The sequence below is a fragment of the Panthera tigris genome, chromosome B1 (genome assembly GCF_018350195.1).
Source record: "Panthera tigris isolate Pti1 chromosome B1, P.tigris_Pti1_mat1.1, whole genome shotgun sequence".
NCBI lineage: Eukaryota > Metazoa > Chordata > Mammalia > Carnivora > Felidae > Panthera > Panthera tigris.
This window is the reverse complement of record NC_056663.1, coordinates 75,401,413-75,417,960: the sequence shown is the minus strand read 5'-3', so window position 1 is coordinate 75,417,960 and position 16,548 is coordinate 75,401,413. Positions and strand designations below refer to the sequence as shown.

Here is a 16,548-nt window from a genome sequence, read left to right as displayed (position 1 = left end):
CTCATCCTGGACCCGTGTTACTGAAGCTGAGATTGAAACCCCTGAAAACCTTTCTTAGATGGAGGCTTCTAAGCCACTTGCTGCCACTAGATGCCCATGGTGGTGGGAAGTTCCCAATCTGGTCGGTCTTCCTAGCACCCAGCTTCCTCTCCGTTATTTCCAACCTTTAAAAGGCTTCTTCCATTCTGTTCTTCAAAAAAGGCTGGAGATCCCAGCCAGGAGCTGGGGGTCCTCAGGGAGCCCTCGAGGCCGAGCTACCGAGAGCGTGGAGTGGCTTGGTTAGCCCAGCTTGCCTCCTGCAGCTCTGCTTTAATTGGTAAAGGTAGGATGGTTCCCCCAACACCAGGGGAGCAGGTGGAGCCTCTGGACGCCCCTAGATAACACGTAGTGAGTTAAGTCTTCACTTGGTAGGATGCAGTGGCAGGAGACACCTTTTTCATTTTTTCCCTTCACCACGTCCTGGGCATGGAGGGTTGCCACAATTGCTGCACGAAGTTCCTTACACAGGATTTTGGATAAAACTCTCGCCATCACATACCTTGTGCTGGAGGTTATCTGCTGGGCAGCAACCCAGCCACGTGTGTGTGTGCGCCACAGGGCGGAGAAGGTACATGTTCAAGGGCTGTGTCTTCGGACTTCGGTTCTAGGGACTGAACCCACGACTAGACAGTCCACCAGCCCCCTCCCCTCAAACACACATACTTAAGAGGGTGGACATAAAGGCCTGTGGAGGGTCGCCCTGACAGTTTTCTTTCTGCTTTCAGATCCCATTCAGGATGCTTCCAGGACAGGAATTGGCAAGAACCTTTTGGATGGTCCCCCAAGAGTGCTTCAGCCCTTCCTGACAAACAGAGCCAAGGTGGCTGGGGTGCCCCCAAGCCTGCCCCTGCCAGTGAGGAACACCATGCTGGCCGCTGCCCTCTTCCCAGAGTTCCTGAAGGAACTGGCTGCCTTGGCCCAGGAACACTCCATTCTGTGCTACAAGATCCTGGGTGACTTTGAGGACTCCTGTTGTTAGTTTTTTTTTTTTTTTTTTTAATAGAGGTTCTTGTTTTTAAGGTTTTAGCGTCTTGACTGAATGTTAAATGCAAAGCTGCTTACAAAAATTTCTACTTTGATACTTCCTGACAATACTTGATTTGTGGGGAGGGAAATTTTCTGTGTACCTCCTCTTTCTCTAGCCGGGTCTTTCCACCTCCTCTAGAATGTAAGTCTCATAAGCTGGTAACTCCTTGGGCAGGTTTTCTTTTCTTTTTTACTCCTCAATTTTTTGGTATTCTCCCATCCCTTTGAGTCACTTATCTTGCAGGTTAGAGCTTAGATCACACCAAGCAAATACTGGGGTTCCATGATTTCTGGAAGTACCCCGGGTTAGAAGGCTCAGCTCTTCAAATAGCACATGAATGAACATCTGTTCCTGTTGCCTTCTGCATTTTGGTTTCCCTTTTCTAAAAGGGAAAAATAAAGATGGGGCCCTGCTTTCCTCTATCACACAAGCATGTATCATGTGTCCCTTTGCATCTTACTTCCAAGATTTGCACTCTGCCCAACATGTGTTGCCTTATGTTGCAGGCAAATCCATTGGTTTCAGCTGTTTGCCTGGGAAGTCAGATGTGGTTGTGGATAATTTGGAATGCAGGAAAATTTTCTTGTTGCTTGAGAGCTTTCTTTAATCAGTGTATCACTTCCTAAACACTGGAAATAGTCTTATTTTAGTAAGATTTGCACAAAATGAAATCTACGTAGGCAAACCGTTACATTGGTTTTTAGAAGTTTGATCTGATGGAGAAAGTGGGGTATCATATACTCGGGTATCATTGTTTTGTGTTTTATAAAAGATTTTGTGAAGCTATTTCACAGTGGGTTTTGGGGGGGTAGGGAGGAGTATGGGGCAGGGGAAAGGATAAAGGTGAACTAAATGAAATCTATAAAAACATTGGCAATTATTTTAGATCCTGTTTGCGTTTTCTAATATGTTGCACTTTGTAGAGAAACAAGCACTGTACACTTTGGGACCTGGAATGTAAATGCAGACGGGTCACAGGAAGCCCTGCGAAGCCAAGTGCCTGCTGGTGACTCACTACACACAGAAATGCTGCCTTCTGAGTAATGGGGTTCATTAGAAGCCCCCACACGATGTATTAGTGCCTCTGTGCTGCTTTGCAGCCTGCTCCAGGCATAATTATACTTAGCGCCACCGTCTCTTTAAACCACCAAAGAGGGAGAAACACACACAATAACTGTCTGCTAAAAACGAGACCATGAACAGCTGATATTTGTGGACATTCAGTTCCACACCCCTCTATTTTGAGCAGGGGAGGAGCACATAACAAGGGTGGGCCTCTCTGTTTGGGGGGAAACGGGAAGTCCCAGTTCTTCCCAGTTCTTGTTTTCTTCGTGGGCATCGCTGCTGAGCCCTGGGGGCAGCCACAGGTCTGGCGGTTGTGCCTCAGGAGGACTGGTATGATTTTAATCAGGCCCGTAGCAGAGGAGGGCAGTGAAGGAAAGAATCCCATCTGAGACCTTGCAGAGCAGAGGCTGCCCTTCAGTGTTTCACGGATATTGAAGCAGCTTTGTATTGAGAGCTAGCCAGCCCATGGAATGTGGACCCCAGGAGACCTGGCCTGGGCAAGGAGGCTCTCAGCGGCCAGCCTCACAGTGTTTCTAGGTCTAAGCAAGAAACCAAAGATGTCGACCTGTTGTATGTTTCTGACTTCCCATTTGTCTGTCTTGGAAAATGGTTTGCCCAGCTGTGGTACAGCCGCAGGAATGTATGAGGCCCAGCGGACTGGCCTGGCTTCCTGGCACAGCCTTGTATTCGCAAACCCCCAGGTCTCCACTGGAAAAGAAGGTGGCTCAAGGTAGATTAAGAAAGAGGAACAGGAAGATGGAATGTAAGCTGTAATTTATTATCCTCTAGCTTCGTTTTGGACAAGTATTTACCTCCCAGTTTGGACTGAACAGGTTCAGAAAATGCTGCAGTCATACCTGGAAAGTGTATTCATTGGCTTTTTGGCTTGATTTACACTTCTCTCCATTATCTGGTGATGGTGCTGATTCTTCAGTCCATATTGCTTTATTATAGACCACTGTAGTCCCCTGTGTAGAGGGTGCCCTTTCGGAAAGAGATTGCTTTTGTGCCTCTTAGCATTTTTAAAAACAGGTACTGAACTAGACTTACCTTAAAGGAGGGCAGAGGTGATCAGTGTCGGGGGTGGGAGACAGTAAAATTAGCTCCCGTGGTGGGGTGCCGGTAGCAAACTCACATGATAACCCTATTTGGAATTGGAAACTGGTTCATCTTTCTGCATCCATTATAGGCCTCCTCCACAGTATTGTGTTCAGGGGTTTTCAAAATGAAGTCAGAAATCTGACTTGGAAATGCATTATAGAGAACTGGAAAATCCACACGGTGGAGTGAAACAGCCAGGTAGCTTAGGTAAGGATGGTTGTGGCAATAGTGTGGACATACCAGAGGAAAAACAGCAGAGTCCTGAGGCTATAAATAAGAGAAGAGCAAATATGGCGGGGGGGGGGGGGGGGGGGAGGGGAGGGGGGGGTTGGAGGAATGAACTTTGATCTAGGAAGATATGGAGACACTGTACCGTAGGTGGGTGACAATGGTAATTCCTTGGTGGGAAAAAATCATGGTAAAAATCATAAAGTAGTCGGTGGGGCCTGCAGAAATTCTTTTTTGTAATGTAGGGAAAATTTGTAAAGATATTTGGCGTGCTTTAAAATGTGGTCCAAGAGTGTGGTCTCTGCTCCATACGACAGGCTCCTACTCAGATGCTGTGCTACCCGTTGGCAGGCACAGTGGGCACAAACCCTTTGCTGCAGGCCTGAGACCGGAGTCCCTGTGTCTAGCCTGATGGTCCTGGGCAGTGAAAACAACTTGAGGATTCCTGGAACATCACACATGCCTTTCAATTCCCAATGCAGGGTCTGAGGTAAAGTTCCAGATGGAGTAAATTTTATGATTCAAAGTATATGTGTGCACTGGGATATTTAAAATAGATCTTTAGAAACGGCCAACTAAATTTTAAAAATTATAAACAAATTCCAGGTGAATTTAGGCTAACGTACAGCTTTTGGGGTACAAACTACAATTTCCCAGCCATGAAAGGGGGGTGCCAGAGTAACCAATTAAAGAGATGTAATTTCCTTTATTAATAGATAACTTCCTTTCCTCAGTATTTAAAGGAATTATGGAATTTTCCCCTCTTTACCCAGTACTGGCTTGGAAAATACTTTGACGTATTGATGGCTTGGAACTGAGGTCTCTGTCACATGTAGGGAGGATGCATTCAGTTCTTTTTTGGGTCCTTGGGAGTATCTTTTGCTCAGCAAGTGCCTTTGATTTAGGTCATACGTAATTGTTGGTTTTCAGTCCATTAAGAAAGACCTCACAGAGCTATGGAATTATGGGGAGAGCATCCTCTTACAAATAGACTCCAGAAACAGGATATGAGAATATTTGGGTTGCCTGTTCAGTTTGGGCGGCCAGTGGTACTCAGGGTTGAAAATGGTCTCTGAATCGGCTGGGATGCCACGGTCATGTGGGTTGACGTCCAGATCTGGTTGGAGGTTCTGTGCCGTGGAAGCACCGCTCATTCGGAATCGGGATCGGGCGTGTCTAGGTTCGTAAGGGAAGCGCTGCCCTGGCTGGGGTGGGCCGTGTCACTGGTGTGAGGTTAAGGATGTGCAGCATCAGCTACGGCTCTCAAGGGCAGTTCAGTTTAATTGCTCATTACCAGTCCTGTGTTTACGGAAGTGGCTGTCAAGCTTGCCATTTTTATGAAACGCTTTATTGCAGGACAGCTATTACTGCACGTGCTACTTCAAGCCACTGGCCCAGACCAGTGTAATTTGTGGCTTGCTGCGAAGCTCAGCCAGCTCTGCAGTGTTGGCTTTTCCTGGAGGCAGCGGTCCTCTGGGGGCTGAGGCCACACCAGCTTTAAGTCATTGAGAAGATATTCTCAGGCCCCTCTCGCTTCAGCCATCATTGTATAAGTCACGCGGCACTAATTCTCCATCAAATCACAGCTTAGAACACTGTCAGACCAGTGTATACTCCACCCTTAAATCACATCATTGAAGAAACATTTTAAGAAAATGGAGTGGACACTTTTTTTCCTTTTTGAATGACCATCATAAACCTAATGCTTTAGGAAGAGCTCTCAGAAGACTAGGAATTGTTTTCGGGATAATTTTGCCTCAGTAAATCCTCCCCACGTTCAGGCATTTATTAGGCCATTACTTGTTTTGGAGGACAGATTATCCTGGCAGCTCGTTAACTGGATAAACAGGGCTTTCGTGAAAGGTTTTTGGTGACGTTCTATGGGGAAGAAGACAGGGACAAGGTTGGGGGCGGGGGTGGTGGAAGTCTTCAGTTCTTTGGCTCTGCACTTTGGATCTGAAGACAGATGATGATTTTGGCTAGGACTGACCCTTCCCATCCCATTGGGTTATTGTGAATTTTGTTCCTGTCTTATGACATGTGAGTAAACCTAACTCACTGTCAGCCACACAGGTTACAAGACTGCCAATAAGCTCTGTCAGTATGCATTCGATATGTATTTCAGGCATCTTTTGGGGAGCTTAGATTTACTATGTCATTTCAGAACCTGACAAGGGTGATGGAAGCTCTCAGGCCAGATTATAAATTTCACGGAGCTGAGGCTGCAGAAGTCTGTGCTTCTGAGTGTGTCTACGGACTTTTTATTGGGACGAGTCTGCAAAAGGCTTGTAACAAGGCCCCTTTTTGGCCTGGAGATATTTTAAGGGGGAATTTAGTGTTGATCTTAAATGCTTTTTGCTAAATTATTTGATTAAGGGAGGCAAGGAGAGAGGATTTCAATCACATTCTAGCCACCTTTCAATTTGGGGTCATCCGTGTTCAAATAATGCATGAATACATTTGTCTGAAATCTGCCAGAGAAGCATGGCAGCCATTTCCACGCTGCTTTTGGTAATGGGTAAATAACATGACCTTTGAGATAGACTTAGTGTTTTCTCCCGCAACACTCGGTAGAGTCCTTGAAATGCAGCAAATTCAGTAGAAATGAAAAACACAGTATGAATTGTGGGTTATTCCCATAAGCTGTGTATTGAATTAACTCAAAGCTCCAAGAGGGTGTGTACTTTCAAAAATTTCATAGCCTTCTTGCAGATAAGCAATTAGAAAAGAGGTGTGTGTGTGTGTGTGTGTGTGTGTGTGTGTGTGTGTATAAGCTCAGCTAAAACATGCTAAACTTGTTATAAATAATGATTAGCTTCTTTTTTTCTGGGGCATGTATACTTTGAGAGACAGGAACAGAAGTTCACCTTGGTACATATGCCTGGACAGTCAAGAAGCTCCTTCCTAGACTCATGTCCAGAATTCAAAGCCTACTTGTTGGCAGCACCAGCCTCTCATCCTAAAAGGCTGTCCACTAATTTGGTTTTATAAACTTAATCAGCATTCACTAAAGTTACTCTGTGCCAGGCACCATGCTAAGTGTTGAGGCTGAGCTTCCTAACTTTCTGCCAGAACCAGCCAGCCAACCAACCAACCAACCAACTTCCTTGTTAACCAACAGAACACATGGTTTGGGCATGACCAGGTCCAGTTGGTTCAAAACAGTTCAAGCCAGTTTTCCAGCACATTTCCCTCCCAGCCTACAGGTGTGTAGATTCCAATGACAGATGGCAATGGCTTCACATGACATCAACTCACACATCTTCATGAGATTTTCGTTGGAACAGCAACGAAGCAGACTAAATTCTCACTCATGCAAAGATGTATTTAAAACTGTACTTGAGACCTGTTTATGAGTAGAGCCATACTTTGTGAGTTTCTGACTCTGTCATGCAAACAGGTCTTTTGAATATATAGTCAGGTTCCAAGTAAGATAATCTGAGCTGTGTTTTGATTTTACTTTTTCTATTAGCAGTCTAATTCTCAGGATTTCAGAAGTGGGCATTCAAGACCATGGGCAATTGTCTGAGGTAGACGGCACTATAAAGATCAGGTGTCTCCATGGCATTTTTCTCTGGAAACGATCAGTCCATAATACAGTCTACACTGGACATAATTTTGGTGATTTGTCTTCATCCGGCTGCCTCCCCACCCCCATCACCCATTTTAGCAAGGCCTTGATTTAAAAGGGTCCGGAAAGATCCTCCAGTATCATCTTTTGTAACGTTTGATTACCCAGAAGCCAGACCTTTGGTGAAAATGGAGTTTTTAAGACAAAACTGAACCGTATTATTCCTGAGAAAACCATCCTGCCAGAATCCAGGCTCAGGCTGTCCTGCCCCATTTGTAATTCAGACTTGCAAAGTGCAGAGAGAAGTTGGACTCAGCCTCTCTCTCTAGAAAATATTCTACTTCTAGGTCCAGTAGGTCGTCAGTGTTGGAACAGAATGCATGCGGAGCAGGCACGTGGTTGCCGCGTGAGGTAACATGTTCTCGCACAATTCTGAGCCACTCATTCTGTCACAATTTTTTAAAAGCCTTACCTCTTCTTGCTTGTCTGGTTTCCTTTCTGTCCCTGCTCTTTTGGCTGGGTAAGGGGGATGCTTAGGGAAGTCCTGAGCAAGTGCCAGCACCTGGGGCACCACTCATGGTCACCCTGGCGATGGGGAAGGTCTGCTTCTCTCTGGTTCCCCAGCTGCCACCGTTCATGACGGCAATGCTTGGACTCTTCTTGGTACGCTGGAGAATCCAGTGTAAAATCAGAGCCTCCGAAGAGTCTGTTCTCTTATGCCACGGTTTGACACGTTACAAGACAGCATTTGTGAAAGTGGTCTTTGAGCACCGTGAGTCAGAGGTAACAAAGGCACGCGGCGCACACAGGGGTGCTCCGGTGCGTTACACAGAAGCCGCATTACTGTCACGAGAACAGGGGTGAAGGCGACCCAGCCTTCACGGAGAGGTTGTTAACTGCACCACAATTACTGCTAAAGGTCAAGATTTTGATGTACTAGTTTATAATCTTATTCTTTCCGGGGAAAACAAATCAATTTAATGTTACATTTTTTTGTTTTAATCTTTTTTCGGCCTGAGGGTGGGATGGGCGGGGGTCCTTGTCAGCTGCACAATCTTTGACGTGTAAGTTAATTTTTTATGTGATATTTCAGTATATATTTTGTTCATTAAATTTATTTGAAAACTTTTTTTGTTTATTACAAATAATGTTTCATTTACTCTCAGACCTCCCGGCAATCCCTGGGGAGCTGAGCAGGTGGGCAATGTCACTTTTACTCCATGGATGAGTGCGGGCTAGTGAGACTAATGCCCTCCTTCCCAGCCCCGCAGGGCCTGTCTAGACAAAAGTGTGTTTATGGCATGTCTGTCCTGTTGTGGTTTTCATCTCCACTCATCTACTTTCAGGTCTAAAATACTGCATCCAGACCATGGTCCCTCTTGACCACTGCTCATGCCTGGCACCTAGAGCAGTGCCTGGCTTTTGGAACTTACTCAGAAATACTTGTTAAAGAAGTGCGGGATGGGAAGTTTTCTTAGAACAGTGACAGCACTTGAAACCGTGTGTTTCACTTAGTTTAGAATTACTAAGGCCTGGAACGTGCTATTCCTTCAGCACCACTGCAGCCATCCTGGAACCACTTCCAGGTCAATGAGGCAAACGGGGCTGTCACTGCTGGTCTGTGCAGGTAGCATCCCAGGGCAGAGTCGGGTCTGGCCCTGGGTGGCCTACAGCTCTAGCTGGGGCTAGAGACTGGGAGGCACCAGCAGGTTGAGCCCCTGGATGTCAGGTTTCACGGGCTCAGGTTCTCAGTCATGGCCGCTCTGCTGTCCCTCAGGCAGAGACGGACCCAGAACATCTCATGACGACAACTGCTTCTCCAGGATCTCCTTTATCACCGTAGGATCTGCTCGGTTGTGAGTTACTTTTCGTACCAACCCAATCAGTTTGTTTATGGCTCTGGGGTTTCCCCTCTTCATGTCCATTACCTTTAAAGATAGATAGAAACTGTTTTAGAGGAGAAAATAATGATATGCATACTTAAAAATGCTAAATTAAGGTTTATGTTTGCTGACACTTAAACTTCATTTCTTTTTTTTCCTGTTAGGATTAGATATAAAATGAGAAAAGGAAAGGGGGGAGGTGTGAACTTCTGAGGAGGTTTCTAGGCTCCCATCACAGGGATGTCTGCCACTCTGCCCTCTGATTAAAGCGGACAAGGAGAGGGCTGTGTGCAAGACGAGGGACTGTCCACAGCAAGGGAGCTGGAGTGCAGGAACGAGGGTGCTCTCCTGGGTGCCACAGTGACACAGGGACACAGAGCTTCTCAGTCTTGGGGTGAGTAACCCTAGATGAACGATCTAGTCTAGTCAGAGTGAGGTCCTTCTCTAATCCTCCCGTGGTCAGCAGGCACGGAGATGCCCGGCTTTCCTTCTCCCCCACTGCCTGCCAAGGACACGTGTTTGTCAGAAGACAAATCCGAAAAATGGCAGCTGTCCCGGAGCACGGGGGTTGGGGAGTGCACTGTGGTGGGCAGGATGGGGACAACAAAAGAAGGAGGCGCCAGCTTCCTATCAAGTAGCCACTGACTGTCAGGGCCACCCGCCCCGAGCTCCGGCTCTGCGGCATCTTGATGGGTAATAACGTCTGTGGGCATCTGTACTCAGTGCCGCAGGACGAGTCCGAAACTGAAAGTGTGTCTTTATCAGTCACTACAGATGAGGCAGGAAGACAGAGATTGCTGGACCCAGCGCAAGCTCATTTTCCTTATCGAGAGCTCTTTTCAGAGCTGTTAGTGTCCCCGGCAAGCCGATGGGTGGGTGGGTATTATTCTGAAAGAGATGCTAGCAATTTTTTACCCACTAAAAAATCTCTAGACAGTATGATTAGACTTGGGGAGGAAGGGACGGCACTCATTTTCGCTTTTATATTTTGTTCTATGCTCAGAACACAGAATGACTTGGTTTTCAGCTATGCTCCTGTCAAGGATTTTCTCCATAATTTACAAGTAATTTCCCTTTCTGCCTTTCTTCCCACCTCTTTTAGGCATGGAGCTAAAGTGTTTGCCCATCTTTCTTCCCTTTCTTCCCTTTCTGCAGTCATGCCTGCTGGCTTGTTAGTGAGTGGTCTCCTTATAAAGCAGAGTGAGTGGTAACAGACTCAAAGTGCCCACCCTGGGAGAGGGTGCCGTGCTGGGAGGTCAAAACTTGGATCCGGTGAGCCCAATAAACACCCCTGTAAACTGAACTGCATGAGATGCAACTCCAGGGGTGGATTTTCCTTCTAGGAAATGTGGTATTTTTCTGCTATTCACCAAATTTCAGCTCTTGACCTTAGCTAAAAACGGATAAAGTGTTTTAGGGAACTGCTGAGCAAGCAGGGCCAGCCCTAATTAGGAAGTGCCTCTGGGCGGTGAAAGGGAGCAGTGGAGAGGCTCCTGGCTGAGTCCTCAGGCTGGCCCTGTCCTGGTATGACCAGGAGAGTAGACCCTCTCCACCCTGTGGTGACCGTTAATTACCACTTGAGGATGCCCCTCCATCACGGTGTGGCACACCCGTTCCAGTGCCTCTTCATCCTGCATCAGTTCAAGCTTCTTTTCTGAAACAATCTGTGATGGAGTCTTCCCTTTACTCCTCCACAATTCCTCAAACACCTACGGGCCAGAGGAGGGAGAGAGGGACGGAGAAGTGAGGACCTGCTCCCCCTGCCGCGGCCAGGACAAGCGGAGCTGAGGTAGAGCAGATTCAGTGAATTCCCAGATGTGCGGGCTGGTTGCTGAGGACTCACAGGGCCCCTGCCGGCAGGAGTCAGAGGGCCAGGGCCAGCTCTGCTTCACGCCCACTGCATAACTTAGTTGAGGTGCTATTATTCTGTTGAAGGCAGGGGCAGCACAGGCTGAGGGATGCAACCACTGCACTGAGATGAAGTCCAGAAAGCTCAGCCTGCTGGGAATTATGATTTCTGGGGGGCAAGAAAGTGGCCCCATAATAAGTTACAAAAGGGAAAATAACTAAAAACATAAATCGTAATCCACAGGGGCCTCTGCCATGCCACGTTTATCCCCTACTGGTGGAGCTAGACCCAAATCTGGCTACGATAAGGAATAGTTCATGGTGTATTTTTCTATCTAAAAAAAAAAAAAAATAACAGCAACAAATCCCCAAACTTATCAAAGTTGGGGAAGAAAGGAATACATTTTTAAAGAAGGCATTTCCTAGGGTGGTTTTCCTCCTTCCTCTTGTTTTCCGAGTGTCAACTGCAGGGGTGGGGTGTGGGCTCCCCTGTTAGTCTCCTGCGGCACCTCCTTCATCTATGCCAGCGGTCAGTACTGAGCACTGGATGTTCCTTATGAACATTCGGGCTCAGGACAGGCCAGCCAGGAGCCATTCCTCCCAGAGATACAGAGCTTGTCAATAATTAGCACACAGGGCAAAGCAAATGAAGGGGAAGACACTTCGTATCTCTGAAGGGCTCAAAGGTTTCCCCAGTCTGGACAAAGACAAACCACAAATATTTACCGTGGCTACAACAGTCCGTGCACCTTCCGCTCAGCTATCAGAATACTCACGGGGACTGTGGCTGAGCGGTGTCTTTGGTGGGTCTTCCTAGAAGCCCCCCCGCAGGGCACCCCTCTGGCTACCGCTGCACAGGCCTGGCTGCTTAGAGAAAACCTGTCCCTGCTCTTAGAAAAACACGGACTATATATGCATCCAACCAACTTTTCAACTATTTTTTCAGTCAGAAAATGGGTGAGGCATTGAGGGAGAAGGGCTCAAAAACAGATAAGAACTTTCCCTGCCTTCAACAAACTTCTTAGTGGAGCATCAGCAGCATAGGGATAACGGAACAATGTGTAAGGCAGAAAAGCAAGTCTGAAGAATTTCTCTCATCTACTTCTTAGATTAGAAATTTCTTAAATTTCTTAAACTGCAAAACATTGTTTCTAATTTATATGAGTAAATACATGTTGGGGGGATAGGATGAAAATGGCAGAGTAAGAAGATCCTGAATTTGTCTCCTCCCAAGGACACACCAAAACTACAACTACATCCAGAACAATCGTCTCTGAGGACAACCTGAAGACTAGCAGAACAGCTCTTCCACAACTAAAGACCTAAAGTGAGGTGGGCAGGAGGGGCAGAGACGTGGTCTAGTCAGGACCCACACGCCTGGTGTGGCAGTCCACAAGTAGGAGGGAAATCAATGCAGAGGTCCCCCCTGAGGAGTTTAGGGTTCAGGCTCATCAGGCACTGCTGCCCTGCGGACCTGTGCTGGGAAGATGAGCCCCCCAGTAACGTGTGCCTTTAAAAATCAGCAGGGTTTAGCTCTGGGAGAGCACAAGGGCTACAGGAAATGAGGTTCTGCTCTTAAAAGGTTGGAGTACAAACTCACTCTGACACCCAGCTCAGGGGCAGCCGTTTGAAAAGTGCCAGGCTGGGGCGCCCAGGTGGCTCAGTAGGTTGAGAGTCCGACCTTGGCTCAGGTCATGATACCGCGGTTCGTGAGTTCAAGCCTGTGAGTTCGGGCTCTGTGCTGACAGCTCAGAGCCTAGAGCCTGGAGCCTGCTTTGGATTCTGTGTCTCCCTCTTTCTGCCCCTGCCCTGCTTGCATTCTCTCTTTCTCTCTCAAAAATAAACAAAGGTTAAAAAAAAAGAAAAGAAAAGAAAAAAAGAAAAGTGCTTGGGCCATATAAGGAGGAGATTTATTGATTACCCTTAGGGTATGTGCCAGAGGTGCATGGATTTGTGGGAACTTTCTTGTGCAATGGAAGCACTGGTGGGCACCATCTCTGATACTCTCCATCTACCCTGCAAGCACTGCTCAACCCACCCAGATGTTCCCCTGAGGTGCCCCTCCAAGCAGCTCCTGTGCACCACCCCTGGGGAGTAGTCGGGATCAGCACATACCTTCTACATAAGATCATTCCTCAAGACTGGGCAATGTCGCTGATCTGCTTAGTACATAGAAACAAATACAGAGAGTCGGGCAAAACGAGGAGACAGAGGAATATGTTCCAAAGAAAAGAACAAGAGAAACCTCAAAAAAAGAACTAAACAGAATGGAGGTCAGCAATCTACCTGATAAATAGTTCAAGGTCACAGCCATAAAGATGCCTACCAAACTTGGGAGAAAAATGAATACAGTGAGAACTCCAACAAAGAGAAAATATGAAAAAGAGCCAATGAGAGCTGAATACAATAACTGAAATGAAAATACAGTTGAAGGAATCGAGAGCAAATATGGATCGGCATCTGGAAGACAGGGTAATGGAAGTCCCCTGAGATGAGCAGCAAAAAGAAAAAAAGAATCTTAAAAGCAGCAAAAGGAAAGCACCTAGTTATGGACAAGGGAAACCCCATAAGACCATTAGCTGATTTTTCCACAGAAATCTGGTAGGCCAGGAGGGAGTGGCATGATATATTCAAAGTGCTGAAAGGAAAAAACCTACAACCACGAATCTACCTGGCAAGGTTATCATTTGGAATTAAGGAGAGAGAGTTTCCGAGAAACAAAAGCTAAAGGAGTTCATCACCACTAAACCAGCTGTAGAAGAAATGTTACAGGGGCTTTTGGAAACAAAAAAGGAAAGGCTACAACTATAAGAAAACCGTGAAAGGAAAAAATCTCTGACAAAAGCAAACATACAGTAAAGGTAGTATGAAGGTTAAAAGACAAAAGTAAAATCAGTTAATCTATAAAAATTAGTTAAGCAATACACAAAAAGACTGAAAATATGACATCAAAACAATGGGAAGAGGAGGAAAACCATAGTGCTTGTAGAATGTATTTGAGATTAGGTGACCATTAACTTAAAACAGACTGCCATATACGTAGGGTATTATATTATGAACCTCATGGTAACCGTAAACCAAAACCTGTAATAGGCACACACAATAAAAAGAAAAAGAAATTCAAACATAACACTAAAAGTCATCAAACCACAAGGGAAGAGAACGAGAAGAAGAAAGGAATAGAAAAGAACTACAGAAACAACCAGCAACTAATAAAATGGCAGTAAGTACATACCTACCAATAATTACTTTAAATGTAAATGAATTAAATGTTCCATTCAAAGAACATCGGGTGGCTGAATGGATTAAAAAAACAAAACAAAACAACAACAACAACACCCCCCCCCACCACCAAACCCAGGACCCACATTTGCTACCTTACCAGAGACTCATTTCAGACATAAAGACACACAAAGATTGAAAGTGAAGGGATGGAAAAAGACATTCTATGTAAATGGGAATGAAAAGAAAGCTGGGGTACCAATGATTATATCAGACAAAATAGATTTTAAAACAAAGACCATAACAAGACAAAGAAGGGCACTACATAATGGTAAAGGGATCAATCCAACAAGATGACAAAACAATTATAGTATCTTTGCACCCAATACAGGAGCACCTGAATATACAAAGCAAATATTAACACAAAGGGAGTAATTAACAGTAATACATCAGCTTCTTGAACAACACAGAGCTTAAGGGTGCTGATCCCCTTTGCAGTCAAAAACCACATATAACTCTTGACTCCACAAACCTTAAGTACTAACAGCTTACTGTAGACCAGAAGCCTTACTGAAAACATAAACAGTTGTTAACACATTTTGTATGTTAGATATATTATATACCGTATCTTTACAATAAACTAGAGGAAAGAAAATGTTATTAAGAAAATCATAAGAGACATATATTACTGTACTTATCAATACCATAAGTTAATGTACATTTACAAGTATCATCTGTCAGTACCTATATTAATACTGTCTTATACAAAACACTGTTATATGTATACAGCAAAAATAAAGACATTGTGAAAAAAATTATATTTACAAAATAAAAACTTTCTAATATATGTTGAAAAAAAACCTGTGTGTAAGTGGACCCACATAGTTCAAACCTGTGTTGTTCAAGGGTCAACTGTACAATAATAGTAAGGAACTTTAACACCTCACTTACATCAATGGAAAGATCACCCAGACAGAAAATCAATAAGGAAACAGTAGCCTTAAATCACACAATAGACCAGATGGACGCCTACCACCCCAAAACAGCAGAATACATATTTTCTTCAAGTGCACATGGAACACTCTCCAGGACAGATCACATGTGAGGCCACAAAACAAGTCTTGATAAATTTAAGAGGACTGAAATCGTATCAAACATCTTTTCTGACCATGACTGTATTTCAAGGATACTGATTTCAAGGAAAAAAAAAACTGGAAAACACAGAAACATGGAGGCTAAACAACATGCTACTGAATAGCCAATGGGTCAACAAAGAAATCAAAGATGCAATAATAAAAATACCTTGAGGCAAATGAAAATGGAAACATACATTCCAAAATCTATGGAACACAGCACAAGCAAATGTCATAAGAGGGAAGTTTACAGCAATCCAGGCCCACGTCAAGAAACAAGAATAAGTTTCGATCTAACCTTACACCTAAAGGATCTAGAAAAAGAACAAGCAAAGCCCAAGCTTAGTAGAAGCAAGGAAATAATAAAGATCAGAGTGGAAATGAATAGACACCAAAAAACAAAACAAGAAAAATAGAAAAGATAAATGAAACCAAGAGCTATTTCTCTGAAAAGATAAGCCAAATTGGCAAACCTTCAGTCAGACTCATTGAGAAAAAAAGAGGTTCCAAATAAAATAGGAAATGAAAGATAAGTTATAACTGATACTAGAGAAATACTAAAGATTGTAAGAGACAACTGTGAAAACTTGTATGCCAACAAACTGAACAATCTAGAAGAAATGAATAAATTCCTAGAAACATATAATCTTCCAAAACGGAATCAGGAAGATATAGAAAATCTGAACAGACCAATTACCAATAATGAAATTGAATCAGTAATAAAAATTTCTCAACAAACGAAAGTCCAGGCCTAGACAGCTTCACAGGCAAATTCTACCAAACATTTTTAAAAGAGTTAACCTATACTTCTCAAACAATTGTTAAAGAAATTGAAGAGGAAGGAACATTTCCAAATTCATTGTACAAGGCTAGCATTACCTTGATAACAAAACCAAGGACACTACCAAAAAAAAAATAAAAAAAATAAAATAACAGGTCAATATTCGTGATCAACAACAGATGCAAAAATCCTCAACAAAATGTTAACAAATTGAATTAAAAAGTATGTGAAAAGGATCATACACCATGATCAAGAGTGATTTATTCCAGGGATGCAAGGATGGTTCAACATACACAAATCAACCAACATGATACACCACATTAACAAAATGAGGATAAAAATCATATGATAATCTCAATAGATGCAAAAAAAAACCTCTGACAAAATTCAATATCCATTTATGACAAAGTGGCTAGAGAGGAAACACACTTTAACATAATAGAGACCATATATGCAAAACGTACAGCTAACGTATTCAACAGTAAAAGCTGGAAGCTTTTCCTCTAACATCAGGAACAAGACCAGGATGGCCACTCTTGCCACTATCTTATTCAACATAGTACTGTAAGTTCTAGCTTAGTCCTAGCAATCAGGGGAGAAAAAGAAAGAAAAGGCATCCAATTGGTAAGGAAGAAGTTAAACTGTCACTA

The 16,548-nt window shown here is 44.3% G+C and overlaps 2 protein-coding genes across 5 annotated transcripts in view; one reads left to right on the top strand and one right to left on the bottom strand.

Annotated features, from left to right (window-relative positions):
* Positions 1 to 1,907, top strand: part of FHIP1A (FHF complex subunit HOOK interacting protein 1A) — a 284,213-nt gene extending 282,306 nt beyond the window's left edge. For all 4 annotated transcript variants that reach the window (XM_042983773.1, XM_015538394.2, XM_042983775.1 and 1 more), the window contains one exon: positions 765 to 1,907. In XM_042983773.1, coding sequence (XP_042839707.1) covers positions 765 to 1,018 — 254 coding nt within the window. In that variant the 3' untranslated portion in view covers positions 1,019 to 1,907. The remainder of the gene's footprint in view (positions 1 to 764) is intronic.
* A 5,619-nt stretch (positions 1,908 to 7,526) lies between these two features.
* GATB (glutamyl-tRNA amidotransferase subunit B) overlaps positions 7,527 to 16,548 on the bottom strand; it is an 84,824-nt gene continuing 75,802 nt past the window's right edge. The window contains exons 12-13 of the mRNA XM_007084176.3: positions 10,489 to 10,623; positions 7,527 to 8,959 (exon numbers count right to left, since the gene is read on the bottom strand). Coding sequence (XP_007084238.1) covers positions 8,831 to 8,959; positions 10,489 to 10,623 — 264 coding nt within the window. The 3' untranslated portion in view covers positions 7,527 to 8,830. The remainder of the gene's footprint in view (positions 8,960 to 10,488; positions 10,624 to 16,548) is intronic.